We start from the raw sequence: 26188 nt of genomic DNA, 5'->3' as shown, positions 1-26188 counted from the left end.
TAAGGGGGTCGCCTCCCTCACCCCCACCCCCAGGCACGCCCCCCCCAACAATTTGGGCATCTCTCCAGAGCTCATTTCTGGGCAGCCCTTGCTGCTGGATAATGTTCATTTTAAGGAAGCGAAATGAACATTATCCAGCAGCAGGGACTGCCTGGAAATGAGCTCTGGAGAGTAGGGATGTGCATGGAACTGACTGGCCTCGTTCGGTTTGAGTCCAGACTGGACTCGAACCAGACTGGACCAGTTCGGTTCGGCACTTCCTCAACCACCCCCCCAGTTCGGTCCAGGGGGGTGGTTCGTGAATTTTTAAAAAAGTTTTTAAATTTCTTTTAAAGTACCTTATCCCCTTTGGGGGAGGTCTGCGGAGGTTCTTCCTCCCCTCGCTGGTCTCTGTTATCACTCCCTGCCAGCCTGTTCAGCAGGTTCGGGCCTCTGTAGCTCAGTGCGGTGGCCATTTTGGATGCCACCGCACATGCACAAATGGCCTCTGTGAGGCCCTAGGTCATGCCAGGCCTCACAGAGGCCATTTGCGCATGCATGGCGGCATATAAAATGGCTGCTGTGATGAGCTACGGAGCCCTGAACGGGCTGAAGAACCGGCCGAACAGGCCGAAGGGGGTAATAACGGAGGCTGGCAGGGGGAGGGGGAAACTCCGTGGACCCCCTGCCGCCCCAAATAAACTCCCCTGAAGGGGATAAGGTATTTAATTTTTTTTAAAAAAACTCACGAACCCCTCAAACAGTTGGAGGGTATTCAATCTGGGGTCGGACTGAACAGGGGGTGGTTCAGTTGGACCCTGGACCATCGAACCGAACCGGCTCAACGTCAAAACTGTTGAATGTCAAGCAGGTTTGCACACCCCTGCCGGAGAGCTCCCAGTAGTCCCCACCGGCCCAAAATTGTTTTTTTGGGGAGTGGTTTTTATTAGTGATGCCTCATGGACTGGTACGCAATGACTTGTGGACTGGCACTGGTCCATGGACTGGTGGTTGAGAAACACTGCTCTAGAGCACCTCAGAGCCAAAAGAACTGAACACTGTCCCCTGGGAACTCTCTGATCCTCTATTGAGATATAGCAATTTATTGGCAGAGAAATGAGAAAGATACGGACACCAAACTGTCTTTTAAATGTTTACTTAACTAACTGAAGCTTTTACAGAGAAATAATAGCTGACAGGTGATGCATGTTGCCTTAATGATTAGCAAGAAACAATACATAAAAACTACTAAGAATATCGTAATCTTATAAGAAAAGGAAAAAGGAAGAAGGTGGGGAAAAGATGGGAGAGACAGAGAGATTTGGATTAGGGGAGGGAATGGAATTGAGGTTTTCCAGGAGAAGTTCACATTACCACACTTCAGACTAGGCTCGAGTAGGGGTGTGCACAAAACCACCTGGCCCAGTTTGGTTCAAGTTTGAAATGAACCTGAATCACACTGGGCTAGTTTGGGTTTGGCCCCCTTCGTAACCTCTGTTTGGTTCAGTTTTTTTGGGGGGGGGGGTTCGGGTTCGTTGAACAATTTTGGAAATGTTTTTTAAACTTACCCCCTGCAGGGGGCTTCTCCAAGGTGGTGCGGTGTGTGGGTGTGTGTCTGCAGAGGTCCCCCCTCCCTCCACTGGCTTTTCTTTTTGTAAAAATTGCCCAGTTTAGGTGTCTTCAGCCCTTTCCGGGCCTATTCCCCGGCACGGTGTCTGATAATAATAATAATAATAATAATAATAATTAATAATAATAATTTGATTTCTATACTGCCCTTCCAAAAATGGCTCAGGGCGCTTTACAAAGAGAAATAACAAATAAGATGGCTTCCTGTCCCCAAAGGGCCCACAATCTAAAAGAAACATAAGATACACACCAGCAACAGTCACTGGAAGTACTGTGCTGGGGGTGGACAGGGCCAGTTACTCTCCCCCTGCTAAATAAAGAGAATCACCACGGTAAAAGGTGCCTCTTTGCCCAGTTAGCAGGGGTTGAGGGTAATTACTTATATAGCAGAGTATTTCAGGAGCTAGCTCACTCCCATACAGCAGACGTTAACAGTGTATCAGATGCAACAGCTTGTAAATGATAAGCATGGAGATTTATGTAAGGTTAAACTAATCTACTTTATTCAGAAGTCTGTGATGATAGGAAAGACCTATATCTAACCACTGGCTACACTGTGGTCAAAGAGAGACCTATAGATGCATGGTGCTCAGAGAGAGAGCTAGAAGCCTTCTGGGAAGAAGAAGGAAGTCACTCCCAGGAAGTTCCTGAGTATGAGCCCCTGGTGGCGCAGTGGTAAAACTGCTGCCCTGTAACCAGAAGGTTACAAGTTCGATCCTGACCAGGGGCTCAAGGCTGACTCAGCCTTCCATCCTTCCGAGGTTGGTAAAATGAGTACCCAGAATGTTGGGGGCAATATGCTAAATCGTTGTAAACCGCTTAGAGAGCTCCGTCTATAAAGCGGTATATAAATGTAAGTGCTATTGCTATTGCTACTGCTACATCCTATCCTATCCTATCAGTGGCAGAGATAAACAGGAAAGAGAAGGAGACCCTAACTACCTATCTCTACTTTCAATGCCCCTAGTGGTCACTGGTGCAAAAGGTCAATGCCATTTGGAGCTAGATCTCCAACAATCACAGCTATCAGGCATATTCTGTATTTTTCACCTCTATTTTAAAAGTCTGGGTGTGATGCTAATTTCACTGAACTACAGGTGGACCTGATCCACAACGGTCCCAACAACCGCGGTTTCGTGTATCTGCAGCCAGACTATGGAGACCTGACCTAGTTATTCGTGGATATGAAAGAGTTAAAATGCACCTATCTGTGGTTCCTGGGTGGCTAGAAATGATCTCTGAAGTCATTTCCAGCAACCATTTTGCTAAAAGAAGTCAATTATTAACAACCCCTGTAATTTTTTGCAATGGATTTCTGGGTTTTAGGGGGGCATTACTGGACAGCTGGACAGATGCAGAGCATGGTACAGTACTGTACTTCACTTATTTCTGATTTTTAACTGCTTTTGGGGGCCATTTCAAACCTCCAGAAACCTAATCTTCCAATTCTCATTGACTTCAGTTCTCATTGTCTGTGTATTCATTAACCACAGAAAAAGGTGGGAATGGAACCCGCTGCAGATAACAAGGTCTACCTGTATAAATAAAATCATATAGATCAACAGCTAAGTTGGTGCCAGCACCTTTATGCAGTGATTCCAGGTCATTAATATGTACAGTGCCAGACAATTCAAAAAGTGGATTTTAAAAAAATCATTCAAGAGTGATGCCAAAAATCTTTGGAAAGAGGAGGTATTCTGCAATATAGGCAAAAACAAAGGCTGTCATCCTGATTAATGCTGTGTATGTGCAGCCAAAAGAAGCACATGTGCAGCAGCTTTGTTCTCACTTCTGAAGAATAGGTGCTCATGTGCAGAGGTAGGAGTGTGCACAAAACCAGTTGGCCTAGTTTGGTTTGAGTCCAAACTGGACTCAAACAGAACTGGGCATGTTTGGGTTTATGCCTCTGAACAGGTGCCCGGGCCTGGTACAAATTTCAGCTGGTTTGGGGGTTCTAATGGTTTTTATTTTAATTTTTTTTAATTAAAAAAAACCACCACTCACTGACTTTGGGGAGCACTGCTGTGGCGGATCCCCCACCCCCCACCAGCCTCTTCCTGGTCTCACAATGGTCCAGTTCACGCCATTTCTGGCCCATTCAGGGCCTTTCTGCATTGGCAGTGGAGATTTTGGAGGCTGCCACATTTGCACACTGGCCATCTGCATGATCTTGGTCATGTAGATGGCCAGTGTGCATGAGCGGCAACCTCCAAAATGGCCACCACCAGTGCAGAGAGGCCCTGAATGGGCCAAAAATGAGACCATTTCGAGACTGGGAGGAGGCCAATGCGGGGGGAGGGGGAACTGCCAGAGACCCCTCCCCCTGCAGCTGTAGTAGTGCCCCTTGGAGAAAGTGAGTGTTTTCTTTAATTTTTTAAAATGTTAGAAGTCTCGAACTGGCTGGCGGGGCGGGGCGGGGTGTCAGCCAGACTAATTTGATGGTGAACTCGCTCAAGGTTGAGCTGGTCCACACATCCCTAGCAGAGGGGTGATTTTCACTGATTTCCCTTTCTCTTAGAAGTACTCTGTGCAATGTGCAAATTCACACTATTTGATTACCTATCTATTTTAATTAGTTAAAACATAAATGAACTATTGGCAGAAAAATCCCCAGGGACATATCTGTGTGTTGTATAGAGCACTTTTGGGGAAGGGCTCCTCAAGTAAGCACCCACATGGCTGAAGCAGGAATGCAGCCACTGTATGCGGGCTTCTTTTGGCCTCACATATGTAGCGTCAGGATGTTGGCTAATATGGAAGAGGGTGAGTAACTTGGATCCAGCCTACAAATGCACCCTCATTATTGATACTAAATTTTGAGATCTTAGCAGTTCAGTCACCTGGTGCTTTGTCATGAACAGGAATACTAATGAGGAACCTATTAGATTTTTAAAACATTGTTTTAAATACTGAAAGCAAATGTGGTATTATGGCTACAGGACCCAGAAAAACAAGGTCCCTGGCTAGCCATGAAAGTTGTTGGGTAATCTTGAGCCTATCACTGTCTCTCTGGCTAACCTACCTCATAGGGTTATTATGAGGATAAAATACATGCTCTACTGAACAGGAAGGCTGGGATATACATGTAAGAATAATCCCTCTCTCTTCCCTCATGATCTCTCCGCCGGTCATGGAACAGAGTGTTATCTGGTTTAAAGTATTTAACAGCTGGGGAATAGAAGAGGTCTTTTTTTTCTTGTTTTTTAAACTGATGATGGTGTGTACACTGAAATGCTTTTATTGATGTGTATCAACTTTTATTTCTTGCACAATAAAGGGTCTTTTGAAGTGAACTGTAAGAATAATAATTCCTGCTTCCTTTCCAAGTCATCATCCAATATGAACATTTAGGGTATTCTTTTTTGTGTTTGGGAAGCTGGTTATTTATTTGTTGATGTAAACATTTGGACCCAACCGTTCCCCCATGAACTCAAGGCAACAACAAAAATCAAAAGAATACAACAATTTTAAAAAACACATCAGTGGAACAGCAACAGTTATAGTTTAAAAAGCACCATACAAACAGGATTTTTAAAAACCAACCAACCCAGAAAGGGAGTTCTAATAGCAAAAACAAAATGGATATGATATGGAGCGATACGATGTGCAGCAAAATGGTGCCACAATCCTCTGTTCCAGCGGTGCTATGGACTCAAAAACATTCCTGATGGTGGTCAGAAGGAGCTGTGGTGCAAGCAGCACTGCTGCAGTTTCCCCTGAATGCGATGAAGAGGGAAAATTGCAGAACTGCTGCTTGTGCAGCCGCTGATTCTGGACAGCGTTGGGGCTGCTTATGAGTCTGCAGCAGCCCTGGAGCAGAGCCAGTATGCTGCGCATTGTGTCAGCCACTGGCAGTAGCCTGACCTGGCCCACAAATGCACCTTCATCACTTATTAGAAGTGCCTGTATATCTCATAATGAGGGTAATCACGTACGAGTTCTTTTTGATCTCCTGATTCATCTCTAACTCTCCAAGAAGCAGATAATGTCTCACATTCCAACCACTTGGAACAAATGTGGAAAAAGGGAGGCGATGTATTGTAATTTTCAAATTAGATAGGGGTGGAGCTCTGAGTCAGTGTTTATACACTTGCTCTTCCTCTTAAATTGGTTCATAGATTATGTGCCAAGGATTATTTTCAGCTTTGGGATCTAGTACTAAGTAACACAGTTCTTGGAGCATCTGAAGTGTATGGAACAGATATCTGTATGGGTTCATCAGCCTATTTAGCTCAGGTAGGTAAAAGTCCTATGTACTAGATGGCATGCTTGATTTTCCTAAAATGGAACAAAACACAAGAAGAAAGCATTGTCATTGCATTTTAAGAACTAGGTGTGTCTGTGACGGAGGTGGGTCTGGAACAAAATAAGCAGGGCAGCTAATCATCTGTGATCTGCCCCCTTCATCTCACAGAATGGAGTGGCTGATCCATGGATTTTCTTTACTGCACTGTATTATTTAAGTAGGTGAGAGCCCTTAGTTTGCAAATCAAGATTACATTTGGCAGGCATCCCAGAGTTGAATCTGGCAGTGCACGATTCCAGACGTTAAATTCTTTTGCATTTTGGATCCACTCCAATTGTATAATACAGTCAATCTAAACATGTTTTTAAAAGCAACTAATTTGTTTGAACACTCATTACACTACTTTCTTTTTTTCTCCTAGGACCCAAACATCCCAAGACATCCCTACAGAAATGGAGAAACAAAGTGGAAGCTTCAAGAAATCCTGCTCAGGGCTGAATGTCAGGTACTAGGCAAGGAAAGGGTATTATGGCATGAACCTGTCTGGGAACTCAGTTTTTTTTTAATTATTATTATTTTACACAGTCAGACAGGTGTTATTGACTGGTTTGTTTTATCCAGACATCGAGTCCTTCCCAAGGACCTGGGATGCCAGAATTTTATTGTCAATTGTTATAGATATCGTTGCAGAATATAGGCTGTTCCCAGTAAAGCTGCTTTTTGTAATTGGCTGGTGGTGATTTCTGTGGCCCCTATGGTGTTGAGGTGCTCTTCAAGGTCTTTTGGGACTGCACCCAGGGCGCCAATTACCACTGGGATTATTTGGGTCTTTTTCTGCCACAGCCTTTCAATTTCAATTTGTAGATCTTTGTATTTGGTGATTTTTTCTATTTCTTTTTCTTCTATTCTGCTATCCCCTGGTAATTGTTGTTGTTATTATTATTATTATTATTATTTATTAATCTGATTTCTATACTGCCTTTCCAAAAATGGCTCAGGGCGGTTTACACAGAGAAATAACAAACTAGGGAGCACTCCTCTTGTGTGAGTGTGCGTGATTTATATTTATAATCTGTATTGTGATGTGCAGGTATAGTTTTTCTATATAAATAATAGTACAGGGGGCCCTTGTTATTCATGGGGATTCCGCTCTTGCCTATGGACGCTAATATGGAAACCATGAATAACTAAACCTTACCCCTTTGGGAATCCAGGGGTTACGTTCCTACACAAAAAAGCGCTAAAAACGCAGGGAGGAGGCAGTAACCGAGAAATAAAGTACTGTACCTTGCTCTCCAGGTCTCCAGCCCCCTCCCACAACCCCCAATCCCTCTGATTTTTCTGTGAAAAATTGCCAGGAATGTTTTTTAAAAAGAGAAACAAAATGGCTCTGCACTATAAAATGGCAGCTGGAAATAACGTCGGAAGTCATTTCCGGTCACTCAAAACTGTGAATATGTGAATTTCAGCCTATTTTTATACCATGGATAAAGAAACGGCGTCTCTAAGACCCATCTGCAGAAACGTGAAACTGCTGCTGTTGAAACCATGGATAGCAAGGGCCACCTGTACCAGTAGTACTAGGATCAGTAATCTTGAGTGCACTTGGTATAGAAATGTTAGAGTGCTGGACTAGGACCAGGGAGACCCGAGTTCAAATCCCTGTTCAGCCATGATACTTGCTGGGTGACCCTCGGCCAGTCACTTCTCCCTCAGCCTAATCTACTTCACAGGGTTGTTGTGAGGAGAAACTTAAGTATGTAGTACACCTCTCTGGGCTCCTTGGAGGAACAGCGGAATATATATGTTTTTAAAAACATTCTGGGAGCATGTATTATGTACTATGTACTAGATGGCATGCTTGATTTTCCTAAAATGGAACAAAACACAAGAAGAAAGCATTGTCATTCCATTCAGAGTGGAATCAGGGGTCATTCCATGAAACTGATTGCCAAGAAATTTAGGAATGATAAAAGAAAGTACTTTTTCACACAGTACATAATTAAGCCATGGAATTCTCTGCCACAAGATGTGGTAACAGCCAACAGTCTGGATGGCTTTAAGATGGGTTTAGATAAATTAATGGAGGACAAGTCTGTCAATGGCTACTAGTCTGAGGGCTATAGGCCACTTCCAGCATCAGAGGCAAGATGCCTCTAAATACCAGTTGAAGGGGAGTAACAGCAAGAGAGAGGGCATGCCCTCAGTTCTTGCTTGTGGGACTCCAGATGCATCTGGTGGGCCACTGTGTGGAACAGGATGCCTGACTAGATGAACCTTGGGCTTGATCCAGCAGGGCTGTTCTTATGTTATTATGCAGCAGTAAGGATCCAGCAGTCAAGAAATACTCCACAGACTAGCACTTGGTAGGGCTGCAGCGAAGGAAAGGATATTTAGATGCCGTGACGTGTCTGTACCTACAAAGATTAGAATCGTTCGGACAATGGTTTTCCCTGTGATACTCTATGGATGTGAAAGCTGGACTTTGAAGAAGCAAGATAGAAAAAGTATTGATGCTTTTGAACTTTAGTGCTGGAGAAGACTTTTGAGGATACCATGGACAGTCAGGAAAACAAAAAAATGGATCATAGAACAAATCAATCCAGAATTTTCACTCGAGGCACAAATGACCTGGCTCATACTATCATACTTTGGGCACATTATGCGAAGACCCAGCTCCCTTGAGAAGTCCATAATGCTGGGAAAAGTTGAAGGAAAGAGAAGAGGACAACCAGCAGCAAGGTGGATGGACTCGATTATGACAGCAATGAATGCATCACTGAGAGACCTTAAAGGCCAAGTGGAAGACAGATCATCCTGGAGAGAATCTATCTATGTGGTTGCTAAGAGTCGACACCAACTTGACTGCACTTAATCAAATCAATCAATCAAGTTGGTCAATATACTTCCCTTGAATCCTTTAATTTTTATTTTTACATTTTTACATTTCACATTTACATTTATATCCAGCTTTCCTCTGAAGAGCTCAGAGCTGTGTACATGGTTATGTTTATCCTCACAACAACCCTGTGAGGTAGGTTAGGCTGAGAGATACATGACTGGCCCAGAGTCACCCAGCTAGTATCATGGCTGAATGGGGATTTGAACTCAGGTCTTCCCGGTCCTAGTCCAGCACTCTAACCACTATGCTAACACTCTAACCACTACTAATCTCTCCAGGGCTTTTAATAAAGGATGAGTTGAAAACCTCTAACAAATTTCACTCATATTACAGAAACTCATATGGCTTATTTCAAAAACTCTCAGAACTTGGCTGGAACCCAGAAACTTCCTTTGAATTTTGCTTTTTAAGAATTTTGGTGCCAAATATGTGAGCATAATGTACAGATTTGTTTTGGTTAATGTATCACCTACCACTTCCATCTCTGAGGGACTTTCAAGGCATCTAGTGCCACCAGAACAAGCTTTGTTTTGTCTGAGGAATGCAGAAGGCATTCAGATAAGCACTATAGTTTGAAGCCTATCACATTTTCCCAGCACTCACTGTATCACTCTCTAGGGGAACTGTGGTCCTTTCCCTCTGCTACCAGGACCACTATAATTTGGTGTGTGATATGGAGTGTATTGTTCAGGTGTTATGGGCTCTGGCTGAATCATGCCCATGATACCACTGAAGGCAAGGATCACATGACCTCCCCATAAGACAAAGGGGATCTACAGCCTAGAAGAATGGCTGTAGGAGCTGTCAGTCAAGAGAGGATCTCCATCCTCCAAATATAAGTCTAGTGTGTGTGTGCATGTAGGGGGTGGGGTCAATTATTTTCTGGATTATATTCCTCTGGTGATTCTGACAGTTAACTTTCTAGAAATGCAAGACTTTCTGAGGGGAGTCAGCAGTGTTTGGCGGGAGCCCTGAGGCCTGTTACAATTCCCTATCTTTATTCCTTAGTAACTGAGAGATAGAGAGCAAGTTACAATATAAATAGCTTATCATATGTATATTTTTGGAGGGTTTGGCCTAGTGTCAGGGGAAATGGACACCAGCACAACAGGGCAATTGCAGACTCTCTAGGACACAACAAACTGGGGCAATTGCCATAAGCGCCGTACTTAGAAAGGCCCAGCAACACACTGTCCTGCTCCCCACATGGGCCTTGCCCTTACCTTTCCAGCCCTGCCCTGTGGGCTGGAGGCCACTGGCACTACCCTTCTTCCCCCTTGCCAGCCTTCCGCTCTAGGCACCTGCTCTCCTGCTCCTGTTCCTGCGCTTGCTATACTAGTAGCAGTGTGCATCCATTGGCTGCTTCACCACTTTGAGGACTGTATGTCGCTGCTTGCTGCTAGCTGCTCCAGAACCTCACTCACCTCAGCACCACACCTGTATGGCTTTGTTTCCTCCATTCATGTATCTCTCCATCCTTTCTTCTGCAGGATGCCTGAATGGAGGAAATGAGAGCCAGGTCAGCAAGTCTAATCCCAATCCTCTGAAATACATTTTTTAGATGTACTGTATTTAGTATTTCTGTTATGGCCAATGGAAAAACAAACTATATGTGTTTTTAGAATTTTTGAGAAGATGTTAAGCCCCTTACTGAGGAGAAACTGAATAGGCGCTTCTTTAGACTCTGCTTTGACAGTAGTCACTTTCAACTCTTAAGTGAGCTCTCTTTTTGCACACAACCATAGAGTTGGAGGGAGCTTTGTAGGCCATCTAGCCTAACTTCCTGCTGCTCAGTGCAGGTACTCCAGTTACCTAGAACATCCCCAACAGATGGTCAACCGGATTCTGCTTGATAAAATCCACTGAGGGATAGATCACTTCCCCACCCCAATGTAATTGGCTCCATGGTCAAACTGATCTTAGTTTCTCCTGCTGTTCAGCCAAAATAGTTTCTCCTGCTGTTCAGCCAAAATACAAAATCCTCTTGTAACTTAAATTTATTAGATTTAATCCTACTAACTATCTGGGCCAGCAGAGAACAGCACACTGCTCTTTTCTGTGTAATTAACCCTTCAGGTATTTGAAAAATACTATCATGCCTCCTCTTCTCCAGGTTCAGTGTACCAATTTCTTGCAATCTGTCTTCATATGGCTTGTTTTCCAGGCTCCTGACCATCTCAGTGGCTGCCTTCTGAAGCCATTCCAATTTGTCTACATCTTTTTAAAAGTGCTGTGCCCAGCATAGACATAGTACTTCAGAGGAGGTCTGATCTGTGCAGACTAAAATTGAACTATTTATACTTGGGACTTTGAATGATGGTTCTAGTAATGCAACCTAAAAAATCCTTTTGAATAAGGATTTGCAGGAGCATCACACAAATCTGGCCACTGAAGGCCTACTTTCTTGGCCACTTTAGTACAGAACTAGCTGTGAGAAAAACCCAGCCTGAACTGACTCTCAGATGTTAGAGAACAGGTCCTTATGCTTGATAATTAAGCAATTTGGGGAGACATACCATAAACATGTACATATCAATTATTTTCACAATGTAACCGTTGCTGGAACCAGCTGTTCTTGCACCTGGGGCAGATATGCAAAATTCCATTTTGCAAAGAAGAGGAAAGCAGGGGACAGGGTGTCCTTGGAAATTATGCTGCTGCTGGGTGGGAGAAGGAGGAGGTAACTAGAGGTGGTGGTCCACGTGCTTTCCTCATATTGCAGAATGGGGCTCCCTGAGATGCCCCCTTTTGCATTATGCCCAGGGTAGGAGCTCCCTTTGCCCTGTTCTTGTCTTGGCATTGAAGGCAACTATTTCAAACTGATGCATAATGTGTCTGAGAAAAATGATATAATGCAACAAAATATTTGTTGCAATGTAAATTAGCATGCAGCCAAGATTGTTATTTGAAAAAATAAATAGTTTTATATAGAGAGCACATCATATTTTACATTTTTATGTTAACCATCCTGAGCCATTTTTGGAGGGGTGGCATATAAATCAATCGAATGAATGAATGAATGAATGAATAATATATTTGTACTTGCAAATAGCTAGCATGAAGACATTGCAATCCAGGACCAACTTACTTGGAACTGTCCTAGTGACTTCATAGGATTTCTCTGGTGGCAGTGGCTGGGTGTAAGAATGAGCATCTTATCTGGCCAGGAGCCATTTGCAAAGTACAGATGTCCTCATTCAGACATAAACAAGAAGCCTCACGCAAAGAACTGAGACAAAGTCCATGGCAAAATCCTAACAGCTGCCTTTGCTTTGCTTACTGCATCAGAGAAGATGTATTCTGTCATTTAAAAAGTTCTAGCAATTCAAACTGAGAGGTTTCCCTTCTCTCTGCATAAGAGACTGTTTATTGTTTTATTAGCCTATGTTTTAGTTAGTAATAAATATCAAACTCTTGTTTCTCAGTTAAAGTTGCTTCCTCTACAATTACTTACAGAGAACAAGTAATTTCTCTGCAACATTGGGTTATGGGCTCAGTTGTGAAGCAATAGGATGTGAGATAACTAAGAGTTTGTAGGCAAGAACACTAGACAAGATGACTACTTTTGCATCTGTGAGGAGGCATCCCACTCACTGTGGTACTGCTCAATGAAAAAGAAGGCCCTTCAAAGTGAATATGTTGCTAAATACATTTGGAATAATGTTCTGAAGGACCAAAGACTGAGCGAGAATGAAGAGAATTAGCAAGAATGGGATTCTGCAAACAAGCAAGCTACGGGATGCATATCTCTGTAAGTGATCAGTTAATGTATCATATAGAAGATAAAAATACAGCAAAAGAGATGTGGGAAAGATTAAAGGAAAAGGAGGTCTTTCAACAAAGAACCATGAATACTCAAGCTTCTCTTATGCTGCAGTTGTGTAACAAAAGATTCAAAGAGGGAGAATGTCTTCAGGAACAAATATGCTCATTTTGGGGAACACTGAGAGATTTGGAACTGCGAGAGATAAATATGCCTGAACCAGCAAAAATTTGATGTTTGCTTAATACCTTGCCTAAAGAATATGAGAATATTGTCAATTTTCTGCAAATTAAAGAAAATGTGACTTTGAGTTATGTGCAGGAATGTTTGCAAGGGTTTAATTTGAAAAAGCAAACAGAAAGGGAGGAATCAGTTAAAAATCAAGCCTACAAAGTTGCAGTGTTTTATACGTGGAAGTACGTTGCATTTGAGGAATGCTTGTCCTAGTAAAGAGCAAAGGATTTATTTTCAATAGAGAAAAGGGAATAAGAATAAATTCCAGAAAAATGGACTTTCTAACAAACAAACTTGCCTATGCAAAAGTGAAAGCAATGAAAAGAATGCTCTGAATGATGAAAAGTTGTGTGCTGAAATCATCTGCAGGGTTGATGCAAGTCAAAGTAAAAACAAAACATATTTGGATAGTGGAACTACTTCACATTGCCCTCACACACCCCAGCCATGAGGATGAAACACACCCAGCATTGGATGAAAATGGCCACAACCTTATTAAATGTTTTGAATTAATGAACTGGATATTGAAACTCCATGCCTTGTAGTGTGGACCGAACAAGGCTGGAGGTCAGACTTTATGTCCTTCTCCAGCCTCCTACGGATGACACATGCTGGCTCAAAGGTAAAAGCAGGAATAATTGATAATCATAGCCCCTGAGCCATGAAGCCTCTAAGGACTGATGGACCACTCCACCCTTTCAAAATGCCCAATGGTGCTCACTGATACCAAACCCTTCTAAACATCCACCCAGACAGTACTCTACCTGCCACAGGGGAGGTCAGCCCAGCTTGGCCTCACCCTGCCTCAAAAATCTCCAGCAGGTCTGCCAAATACAGGTCACAACCATTCATGGCAGGCGCGTAACAATGATAGGGCAAGTGGAGACAGTTGTCTGGGGGCCCCACTGCCTGGAGGGGCACCCCAGGGGCACCTCATGTGACTCCCCATTGCCCCCTGCCCAGCCCCATAGCCTCTCAGCCACTTGCCCTCTTCGCCGTCTCTCCTGCTTGTTCTGCTGGCCGCAATCGAAGCAGCAGCCCAGCTGCAAAGAGCTCCTTTTCTCCCGCCTCTCAGCTGATCGGTGGGTGGGCGGGGCTTCCACGGAGGCCTCTGTGTAGGCCGCAGTGAAGCCTGAACTCGAGTAGGGCCCAAGCCAGCCAGGAAGGAGGAGGCAGCCAGAGTGTTCTCTGCAGCAGAAGACCCCCTGCTGCCCTGCTCAACCCAGACCAGCATTTGCCAGGTAGAGTGTGAACTCCTTTTTGTGGTTACCTTTCCCGCCCCCCCCCCCGCCATATATAGGGATCTGCTTGCCATAGGGCTTGGATATGGGGGTGGGGGAGGAGGGACCGAGAAGTCTCTGAATATTTATTTTGAAACAGCTTGGAAAATTTGCTGACTTAAAAAAAACTATCTAAAAAGTCCTATAAGTGGCTTGTTTCATGGCAGAAAATTGCAAAAACTTCTGGAACAGTATTTTATTAATTTTATTCATTCATTCATTCATTTATAAATGCACTTATGTTCAAGTTGTTTTGCAACCCAGAAGGTCTGAGTGAGAACTGTGAAGCATGTGTGGTGCTTTTATTTTATTTTGGTTTTCTTGTGTGTGAACTGCTCCCCAATAACTTGCAGGGACTTCAGGGTAAATCTGGCCAACATGTGAATGCAGCACCTCCATTCCAGAGGAGATGTGTCTTAAAGGGCTTTAAAAGCCTCCTGTGAAAAACCTCCTGCAATCAAACTTGACTGAATTTGTTCAGAATTCTGAGAAAACAAACATAGGCTCACCCTGCATGGTTGAAAGTCTCCTTTGCTAATCTGCAGCAAGGGGCCCATTTTAATAATTCATCTTTCTAGTGTGTTCTAGGCATTAAAAGTAATACAAATGTATAGTACTCAATGTATATCACTATATATTGTGACGTGTGTGTGTGTGTATTCAGTGAAATGTATTTGCAGGCAGCATACTTATTTTGGAATATCAGACTTAAATCCTTGGGGGCCAGGGGTGTGCGGAGGCCCTGGACTTGGGGGGGGGGGCATTTTAAAATCTTGTCTCTGGGCCCACTCCAACCTTGCTACGCCCCTGATTCATGGATAAATGGAGCTCATCCGGCCAGAACAAGTAATGAGATGAGTGTATTATACTTGGGTGCGAAACAAAGCTTCTCCTATTTACAACCACAGAGCTACCCATGGTTGCATAAACTTCCTCCTTGCTCTTTCCACTCTCCTTCAAACTCTGAACACCCTTCCGAATCTTGCATTACAGTAGATCTGCCCACCATATTACTACCCCAGGAATCCAGGCATGGCTTGCTGAATCAAGGAAAGGCCAGTTCGCTTAGCCAGATCACTTTCCCCTAAACAAATTATCAAAACCTTGGACGGGACAGTAACTGATATAACTCCCATAGTGCCAGAAGCAGCTGACAGCATAGCATCCCCTGCATCCTCAACAGCCAACTCATGCTCACTTCCCCAAACCAAGTTGGGTTACCATCTGGGAGGTGCTGGCCCAACCAGCAAACACACGCTTGCTTCCCATATCAAGTTAGGCTCCTATTAGGGAGGTACTGGTGTAAGAGATTTCTGTCACCCCAAAACTCCTGCAGACAGGAATAAACGAGGGCTCCAAAAATCCTCACATTACTAATGGGTTCTTTTGATGGTACTGGCTGTCAAGAATCCCAAGATCCAAGAAGACACGAAGAGAAGAGGAAAGGTATCTATTCAATCAAAGCAGATTTATTTTATTCAGGTGAATTACAGCATATAGCATGCAGCAGAATTATTTCTCTCACACAAAGCAACTAAGATAGTATCTAACTGACACCCTATAGATCATCAGAGTTTTCACTCACCCTTTGTGGTTTATCTCCTGAGCTTACCAAAAGAGACTGATGTTCCCCTTTTCGGAGTATCGGTATGTCAAGTTGGGCGATCCTCCTCTCAGTCCGATATTTCCTCCGATCTAGATCAGGGTTCTAAATACCCCAACTTCTCTGCCCACGCACCAACGATGATTGGCCAAGATGGGGTCCTGACCATTTATGACCCCCCGCTCAACCCGACACTTTTGACATTTAAACACCATTGGTCAGGGAAGATCGGAAAGAGGAACCAGGTGTGCTGTATGACCAGGAGAGATATGAAAGAGGAACCAGATGCAGGTGCAGGTTGAGTGACCCCCTCCCCTTCCTCAGATGGAACATTTGGGAGGGAGCGTTCTCGATATGAGTTATCGAAAAATGAGGAAGCGTGCCCAAGCCAACAGGCCGATTTTCTCTAGCATGGAAAATGTGTTGGAATAGGGGAACTTGGCATTTGCCCAAGGGTTCATGTTAAGATCAAGACCCGAACTATATCAGCAATCGGACTCATGTCAAGCATTTATCTAATACAACATGGTTAACCTATCTACGTGCTTATTCAATATAAAAATGATCCCAAGTGAATCTTACACTGGCTCATCTGTAGGTCCAGAAAACAAGAGAGTCAAAACACGTCCAGAAGCGGCTGTTCCACCAGCACCTACCAAGAAAACCAGGAGACGTGAACACTTGCAACAGGCAGGGGAAGAAAATTAGTGCCAATCAATGGGAGCTGCACAAAACTCATATGTTCTGATGCCCTTGAAGTGAAAATTTGTGGAACAGACTCAATCAAATGGCAGTTTCCAATTGGAACTAACAGAACCCTTTTGGGGAATTAGCATCAACTGACCCTGGAGCAGGGTAGGTCTAGATACACCACATATAAATGACTTCATTGTATTGTCTTGCTGGTCACCAACTGTAGTAGATATTGTCTCATCTATACTACATATATTGATGTTACTGCTTCTCTTAGAGAAATATGCTGCTGAAAATACCAAATGATTTAAACATAACTGTATGGTAGTGGTGTGCAAACAGGTATTCAGGGTTGAACTGAACTACCCTCTGGATTACCCAGGCCATGCAGAGGCCCATTGCACAGGTGTGGTGGCCTCCAAAATGGCCGCTGGACCAGAGGAGGAAGGCCCGAATGGGCCGAAGAACTGAAGGCCGGTTAGGGTGGCAAGGAGGCTGGTGGGAGGAGGGGGAGCCCCGCAGACCCCACCGCAATCTAGAGGAAGTCCCCCGGAGGGAGTAAGTGATTAAAAAAAAATCTTTTGAAAGAAGAAATTCATGACCCCCCCAGCCGAATAAAATGGGGGGGGGTTCGAGGGGGTCCCGGACTGAACTGGTTCGGTCTGGACTCAAACCGAACCGGGCCAACCGGTTCCATGCACACTCCTACTGTATGGTAACTCTGTGCGTATAAGAAGCCCTGCATTTATATTGACCTTATTTAGCCAAGCTGTCTGTCTCACTTCCCAATCTTCTTGTTTCCTTGCCATTGCACAGGCTGACATATTTCACTTTTCAAGACCCAGAGTTCTTCCATCTCCAGCTGACTTGTCATTAAATCTATCCCAAACTAGGGATGGGCCCGGACCGGTCCGGAGGCCATTTAAAAAGCCTCTGGACCGGTCTGGACCTGGGCGGTCCGGTTCGGGTGGGGGGGTACCTTTAAGAGCGGCGGGAGGGTTTACTTATCCCTCCTGCCACTTTCCCGCTCTGGCGCCCGTAATTCTAAGAGTAATTGGGGCGGCAGGACACCTCCCTGCCACCCCTTTCCCGACGTTGCTCTTCAAAATTCCCAGTCGTCCTTTGCGCGCGCGCATGTCACAGAGACGTGCACGCACGCTCATCTCTGTGACATGCACGCACGCGCGCAATGGATGCCTGGGAGTTTTGAAGAGCAATGTCGGGAAAGGGGCGGCAGGGAGGTGTCCTGCCACCCTAATTACTCTTAGAATTACGGGCGCCAGAGCGGGAAAGCGGCGGGAGGGGTAAGGAAACCCCCCCACCGCTCTTAAAGGTACCCCCCCCACCCCAGTACCGGACCACAGTTGGCGGTTCCGTGCACACCCCTATCCCAAACGGTACTTACCTACACATACCCATTTATTGAACTGGCAAAATAGTTGCCCCACTAGCAATCTCTCTCCTCCCTCACTGTCATCTCCTTGTTTTCCCCATCAAGGATGGCTCACTACACCTTTGTGTAACCAAAGATCCTTCCTGCTATGCCCTCTTACTACTAAGTAGGCCAGATATGGCAAATCCTCCTTTTTGAATTAGTAGGAGACATAGAATGCTTGTCCAAAACCAGCCAAAATGTCACTTCTCTCAGCATTTGCTTGCCTGGGTTATTTAAAATCCCCATAACTGATATCTGCAAAGTAGTAGTTGCAAGCATGAACCTCTCTTAGAGTTCATAGGCCAGGAGTGGCTACTCATTTTTCCCAAGCGTATTGTGCCTATCAAGTGTATTGTGCCTATCAATACAGATATACACTGGTGAATATCAACCTGCTTGATATGTTGTGTATACCTGCCAAAACAAACTCGGTAAACCATGAGTTATTATCTCTCATACTCTACAGGGGTGAAAGTGAGCTCCATATTGATATACCATTACCAGAGCAGATCCTCAACTGAACTTAGGATGAAGGATACATATTTACAAATATAGTAGTTTCCCAACTCCAAGTTGATTTGGAGTCCAGCCTGTCATCCCTGAAAGCTACAGATTTGAAAGTGCCCTTGGTCACTAAATAAAATCCAAGCTGATTTGGAGTCCAGATTTCTATCAACCACCAGTGCCCCACCATCTCACTTCTTGTCACATCCATATCTCCACCTTTTAACATTACTGTATTGCCCCAATACTGTGTCATGGCATTTGTTAGTTTGTTGTTATTTGTTGTTATTTGTTGTTAAATAGTCCCTTTCTCTTTGGTATAGTGCACCGTTTCATCTGTGCCAGCAAACTATTGTCATGCTTCCAGATTAGGAAAACCAACTGGAATAAAACCATTGTTTGTTCAAATCAGATTTGGATGACAAATTTGTGCCACAATTTGCTGGTTTGGGTGATCCATCAAATTGCTAGAGCGAAAGTGTTGGTCCTACTGGCACGGAGCAGACTCATAACAATTTCAAGTTCAGCAGGGGTAAGTGTGTAGAATGGGGTCAATTTTCTCCAGAGGCGTAACTAGGGAAAACGGCGCCCGGGGCAAGCACTGAAATTGTGCCCCCCGCGCCCCCCCACCCCCCCAACATACTACATTATACTTAGGTTTTTCCTCACAAGCGCCTGCCGCCGCCAAGCCAGGCCACTGACTGGCCGCGAGGTGCCAGCAAAGCAATGGGGGGGGGGCGCGGGTGGCACGGAAGGGACCGCTTGTGGGGGAGGGGGCGCCGACGCGCTCCCTTGACTGCTGCAGCGCTGCTGCACTGAGCAGGAAACATTTGTATTAACAAAAAAATTTAAAAAAATTAAAAAGAATTTTTTTTTGTCATGGCGGTGCCCCCCACGTGACCAGAAAAGATGGCGCCCGGGGCACGTGCCCCCCCTCCCCCCCTATAGTTATGCCTCTGATTTTCTCCCAATCCCTAACTTCAGCTTTACCCCTACAGTTCAAATAATTGTTCTGTGGGAAATAGCAACCTGCTCCATAAATATATAGAGAACCAAGTGATTTACTCTGTGGAAAGATATTCCAATGAATAGTTATTATGTATGGGCTGTTTCATGCCCTTCATAAACATTATTAAAATATCTGACCGTATGAACTGATCGTACAGTGAGAGCTGTGGCTTCCCCATAATAGATTACATAATTTGCGATGGTCTCTATGTACACCTGCTTCTTAAACTCTGGCCAACAGTCCATCACTATGAAAAGTGATCAAACAGTTAGCCCAGGCAATTCCATGCCAGATTAGGGTGACCTTACTGCATGCACTTGATAAATGTTATTATACTGCGCAACTGCATGCAGTTGCATGAATCATTTTATAATATAAATACTAAAATTTAGAAGATCTCTAGTAACCTCTAACAGACGGTTAGAGTGATGGACTTCAAAAGTTCATCATTTTGAAAGCCCAGACAATCTGTCTGTGACAGATTAGGATGGCCCACACCTGTGCTTGTGCCTTGGTAGGCACAAGCACCTCTCCATACCGCTTCACTCTCCAGACCAAGAGCAATCTCTCTTCATACCACTTCAAGCACTTGAAAATCTGATTAGTGAGGAAATATGGGCCATCCAAATGAGAAGAGTGGCAGTGGGAGCAGACTGTAAACAGGAACCACCAAACACAGATGAGGACAATTTATAGGAATAAGGCAGGCATGTCCATTATAAAATTGTACTCAAGGAGAGCATGGGGATATTGAGAAAGCACCTCAACTTGGAGGTGGAGACTGCTGGTTAACACTAATTGGCAAAGTGTACCTAATTAAGCAGCCCTATGTATCATAATGTTTGATTAAGCTTCTCTCTTCCACTCAGCCGAAACTAGGTAACAAACAAGACCTGAAGGTCCCTTCTGTGCAGGCAACTATCCTGGTGAATTGTCAGGTGTAGATGGTGGTACTGGTGTCAGCATAGAGGCATTGCCAGCGCAGGAGCTGCTGGAGGGGACTTGTCAGAACCACTTACATCCAGGGGCACTGATCCAAGGTCTTCCTCAGCTTTTTCCAGCGCTGTCAACCTGGCAAACAAAGCCTTGAGCAAATCAGCCTGTGTTGCACCCCATCAGGTCTGACTGTCTTAGCCCTCATGAAATCCTCCCTCCTGGCTATCAATGCCCTCGATTCCCCTGTCCACCCTGCCTCTAGATAATGAGAGTCGAAGGTGGGGGGAGTGTTAGCCTCCAAGGGAGGCATGATCAGGACAATACCACTCAAACATTAGGCAAGTAAGAACTCCCAGCAAACCTGTGTTTGTGTTGCAACACTAAGAAAGTGTTTATATGAGACGTTTAAGGCAGGGATCTCTCCCTAACCCATCTGAAGATGCCAGGGAATGAACCTGGGATCTTCTGCATGCAAAGTAGGAGCTCTGCCACTGAGCTATGACCCCATCCTGGGACCTTCTTCATGCAAGCATGCAAGCAAGCAAGCAAGCAAGCAAGCAAGCAAGCAATCAGCGAGCTGTGGCCCCCTTACCTAAGGGGAATATTGTACTGTGCTCACACATAATTTCCCATTCAAATGCAAACAATGGCGGACCCTACCTAGCAAAGGAGACACGTTGTGGGTGGGGCAGAGGAAGCAGAGGAATTGTCATGGGCATACTGGAAGACTCTGAGGAGGAGTTGGAGGAGCTGACATCAGAGGAGGGAGGGCAAGGACCAGAAGTCGCAAGGGAGAGTGGGTCCGGCGCATGGGGAGTCAAAGATGAGTTAGAGCCGGGTGAGGCAGCTCTTGTGGACAAGGCGTGACTGGTCTCAGCTGTGGAGAGGCATCGGTTCAAGAGACAGCAAGAGTTAAGGAAGCGAATGCGTAGAACAACAGGCAAAGCTGCTGACTCAGGAACTCTTGATTAACTGTACAGTCATCTTAGACTGTACCACAGCTACCCTGCTGATAGCAATGTCAATTTCCTGTGAGCTAATTAGCTGTGTTTGTGTATTGCCATGACTGTGTTTGGACCCTGTACTGTGTTGACCTTGCCTGTGAATTTTGCTTTAGACTCTGTTGGATTGATTGGATTGACTCGGACTGGCCCTGGTTTGGAGAATTGCTTTCCATAAGACTTTGCTGTTATACTTCTGCCTGCCTGTTTTACGCTTCGTCTGACTAGCCTGACAGATTTACGGCAGGAATTGGAGGTCAAAATCCAGAGTTGCAGCTACCCCTGCACCAGCCCATGGCCTTGCTATTCTGCCACCCCCTGTAAAGTTGCCACTGACACCGCCACTCATTGAATGGCCTTGACCCAGCCACATGCTCTTCAGAACCGAGTTCCTCTTGGTGCACACTCCACTGCTTAGCTCAGGAGGCCTGCCTGCTGCCGACAGGAAAAGCAAGCCTGTGCGCCACCACATGCTCTCCTGTCCCGGGCCCTGCTACTTGGTCATGCCGTCCTGGTGCTAAAACCTGATCAGCGGCAAACTGAGAGGGGAGGCAAGTGACAACCCAACAGCCCATCAGTGCCCACCCCTTCCCTCCTCTTCTCTGATCAGGGTGTCCCATCCTGCGGCTGCTCAAGTGAGAGTGGAGCAAATAGCCTGACCTCCACACAAGGCCGTGGGCTGGCCCATTTCTTCAACAGTTTGCAAGATTTCTTTGAAATAAGTATGGATCATACCTTGCTAATGGGCAGCAAATTTTTGCTGATGGAAAAGGAACAGTTTATCTGAAGTGTAATCTTGGTGCAAATAGAGTGAATGAAATGTGTATTCCAGGGGCATACTATGTTCCAAGTTTGCAAAACAGTTTAAAGAATGTAAAAACAGCTACAAGGCATGGATGTAGAGTTCTTTTCAGAAGGGACTATTGCTTTATTTTCAAAGGAGGGAAGCTTCTGATGAAAGACATGTTGAAAAATGATGAACTCTATGAGATAGACGTAAATAGAGCAAGCTAATGTTGCAAGTGAGTGTGCACACAAAGATTGCATGAGTTTATGGCATCACCGATTTGGGCATCCAAGCAAGGGATGCATTTCAAAATTAGTAGAACAACAATTGGCAACAAATCTACAAGTTAAATCATGCAAATCTGAAGTCAAATGCATTGAATGTGTTAAAGCAAAAGCAACAAAGGGCACATATTAATCAACCATGGAAAGGCAATCCAGTGAAGTTTTGGATTTGAGTCACAGTGATATCTGTGGGCCATTCTCAGTAAAGATACCAGGAAAGAATCTCTATTTCCTGACTTTCATAAATGATTTTTTTTTTGCTATACTTACACTTACCTGCTCAAAGAGAAAAGTGACATGTTGCTAAAACTGAAAAAATATGTGTCTAGAGTATGCAACAAGTTTGAAAGAAAACCTGAGACTTTGTGCACTGATAATGGGGGGAATATACTGGGAAGAATATAGAGAAATGCTTAAAAGAATAAAGAATTAAACATGAGAGAACAATACCTTATACTCCAGAAGAAAATGGAGTGGCAGAGAGAAAGAACAGACACTTGATTGAAATGTCCAGAAATATGCTTCTTGACTCAGGTCTGGAAAACAAGTATGTATGTGTGTGTGGGGGGGTGAAGCTGTAATGGGGGGGAATGGGGAAAAGCTGTAATGACTGCAGTTTATTTGCAGAATAGACTTCCAACTGAAACTAAAGGAGTAACACCCTTTGAACCGTGGAAAGGGACAAAATCTAACTTAAATAATATTAGAATATTTGGATGCAAAGCATATGCATATCTTCCTAAAGAACTAAGAGGAAAATTAGATTGCAGAAGTGAAGAAGGAATATTCATAGGATATGCACTGGGCAGCAAGAGCTACAAAATACTTGGTCCTATCACATAGACTGTTAAATTTTTCAGGGTTGCATATTTTGATGAGAGGCAAAAGTCAAATGCTAATTACTGTGATCTGGATTTTCCAGTAAATGAAGAGGCTGAACAGCAACCACAGCAACAAAATGAACAAGTAATCATAGACTATGATATAATAGAGAGAGACAATCAATAAAGGGATCTAGAATAGAACTTAAAATGTTTAGAAGTCACATTCAAAGTAGGGTTGAAATGATATCTAAGGCTTTAAGATCAGCTTCATAAGGGTTGGCATCCCCTTCCAAGTTGGTAGAAAAGGGCAAATGATTATATATTCTTTGGTCTTCAGGGCCCAGGCAGAAAAGCCTTCTGCTTTGCTGGAGTAAAATCAGGGGTCTGTATAGTGAGGAGGTAATTGCAGAAATAAGACCTCCACTGTTGTCAGGGAAGAGCAGGTTCTCCTGGAGTGGACAAGAAAATAGGTGCTGGTGGGATCTGAGCCATGCTGCAGTGGGCATCCAGTGAACAACAGAGTTCAGGACTGATGAGGAAAAAAATACCTTCAGGGTTTGTGCAGGTCAGGAAGCTAGATATACAATCAGCCGCAGCAATAGCAGAATGCAGCAGTTCAGGAATGTAGACCTAGTAATGCAATGAGGGGTGTGCAATTCGGGTTTTCGGTGATTCGGTTCAGGACCCGAACTGAATCACCCCCGATCTGTTCTGTGCCCGAATCTGGGCCACCCAAATCACCCCTGATTCGGTTCGGATTCGGATTAAATCCAAATCTGAATCGATTCAGGAAGGAAAAATGGGTCCCAGGGGCAAAATATTGGGGTGGGGTGGTAGTGCCCAATGGTTGGAGGCTACCACCCAAATTTCAGGGGAATTGGGCAAAGGGCTTATTTTTGGGGAATTTTTGAAGTTTTAGTGTCTTTGGGGCAGTTTGGGGGCATAGAATGGGATATGGGCAAAAAGAGTGGGGTGGGGTGGTAGTGCCTAATGGGTGAAGGCTACCACCCCAATTTCAGAGTGATTGGGCAGAGGGCTGATTTTTGGGGAATTGTTAAAGTTTACGCGTCTTTATTGATTGATTGATTGATTGATTGATTGATTTGATTTGATTTGATTTGATTTGATTTGATTTGATTTATATACCACCCTTCCAAAATGGATCAGGGCGGTTTACAATTAAAACAACTTATAAAACAATGAAAAGCTAAAACAAATTAAAAACAATAAAACAACAACTAACAATTTAAAAACATTTTAAAACAAAAACAAAAACATTTTAAAAACATTTTAAAACAAAAACAAAAACATTTTAAAAACATTTTAAAACAAAAATTAAACATTGTCCCCAGACCCCAGCTCAAGCTAAAGCTATCATAGAATCCACACACAGAATACCTCTGAAACAACAGAACCCTGTACCCCATGGGTTAGAAACCCATGGGGGTGGTTGGCACCCTATGTGCACTACACTACCACTCGCTCTGGGCCACCCCAGCACCCCCCAAGTGCACTTATGGGGCTGCTGACACCTCAATGCTTCTCTATGGGGAAAAACCTTAAAGACGCGTAAACTTTAACATTTCCCCCCAAATCAGCCCTCTGCCCAAATCCTTTAAAAAAATTCAGGTAGCTTCCTTGACCCTACCTGGCACTACCACCAACCCCAAACTGCTCTAGGCCACCCCTTTGCCCCCCGCGTGAAGCTATCCATTTGCTGACACCTCAATGCTTCTCTATGGGGGAAAACCTTACAGATGCGTAAACTTCAACAATTCCCCCAAAATCAGTCCTCTGCCCCATCACTCTGAAATTGGAGTGGTAGCCTCCACCCATTAGGCACTACCACCCCACCCCACTCTTTGTGCCCAGATCCCACTCTATGCCCCCGAACTGCCCCAAAGACACTAAAACTTCAAAAATTCCCCCAAAATAAGCCCTTTGCCCAATTCCCCTGAAATTTGGGTGGTAGCCTCCAACCATTAGGTACTACCACCCCACCCCACTATTTTGCCCCTGGGACCCAAAATTCGGGCTGACATCACTTCAGACCTTTTTGCAGTCAAATCAATGGAGGCAAAAAGGAGGGAAATTCAAAGAGATGTCATCCTGAATCACCTGAATTTTTCGGGCCCAAAATTCGGGTGATTCGGCTCGGCCCCAAAAAATATCGGGGGACATCGGGGGTGATTCGGTTTGGACCCGAATCACCCGAAATTGCTCGTTTCGGGCACAGATCGTTCTGTGCCCGAAATTTTTTGCACATCCCTACCAAGCTTTACAGGCTCACATGCATAGCTGGTTGAAAATTTCATCATCAAACATTTTATTGCTGCTTCCCTCATACACATGAAGTAGTCTTAACTTGGTTTAATTAATACTTTATTCAGAAACAATTCCATTTTTCTACTTCTTTCCCTACTTTTTCTTTCTGATTCCACCCGCACACTCTCTACAGGATCCCTACTGGGACATACTTCTAAAATCACAAAACTATGTTGTATTCTATCCAGTATCTTTTATGTTTTGTTTAGAAGTTTGTTCCAGTGGGGATCCTGTAGATTGTGTGTGTGTGTGTGTGTGTGTGTGTGTAAAATCTGTTTAAGATTACTTTGTGTTTATGAGAGAAGCAGCTATAAAGTAGACTACTAGATAGAATACAACAAAAACATTGTTAAAGATAAATATAATTTAATTGTTGGCTCAAAATTAATCTGTGATATCTATCTTCTTGGTTTTTTCATTTTCATTTTTTGCTGTGGTGTACAAAGAGGAAACATTTGATCATGATGCTATTATAAAATAGTTAGATTCTATTTTTGTTCAAAATATTTCTCCAGAGAACATGGTAATCTTTAATGATTTGCTTCCATCAAAGAGGTGCCAGTTATAATGAAGATGCTTAAGAATGGCAAAATGCTGGAGATTCCTTGGCAGAATCTGACAACACCTTTAAGGAATTTCATTTGTCCCCATGCCTGTTGATACGTTACAGTGATGTCATGCAGGAAGGAAAGTTTCCACAAAACTTAAATGATATTTATGCAGTAGTCATTCCAAAGCCTTGTAAAGATTACAC

At 44.1% G+C, this 26188-nt stretch overlaps 1 protein-coding gene across 1 annotated transcript in view; it reads left to right on the top strand.

Moving 5' to 3' along the window:
• The first annotated feature begins 5525 nt into the window (after window positions 1-5525).
• LOC128352626 (cytosolic phospholipase A2 epsilon-like) overlaps window positions 5526-26188 on the top strand; it is an 84364-nt gene continuing 63701 nt past the window's right edge. The window contains exons 1-3 of the mRNA XM_053313282.1: window positions 5526-5539; window positions 6276-6359; window positions 13892-13994. Coding sequence (XP_053169257.1) covers window positions 5526-5539; window positions 6276-6359; window positions 13892-13994 — 201 coding nt within the window. The remainder of the gene's footprint in view (window positions 5540-6275; window positions 6360-13891; window positions 13995-26188) is intronic.

This window comes from Hemicordylus capensis, chromosome 1 (genome assembly GCF_027244095.1).
Source record: "Hemicordylus capensis ecotype Gifberg chromosome 1, rHemCap1.1.pri, whole genome shotgun sequence".
Lineage (NCBI taxonomy): Eukaryota > Metazoa > Chordata > Lepidosauria > Squamata > Cordylidae > Hemicordylus > Hemicordylus capensis.
Note: the sequence above shows the minus strand (reverse complement) of the source record. Positions and strands in the feature narration are given on the sequence as shown.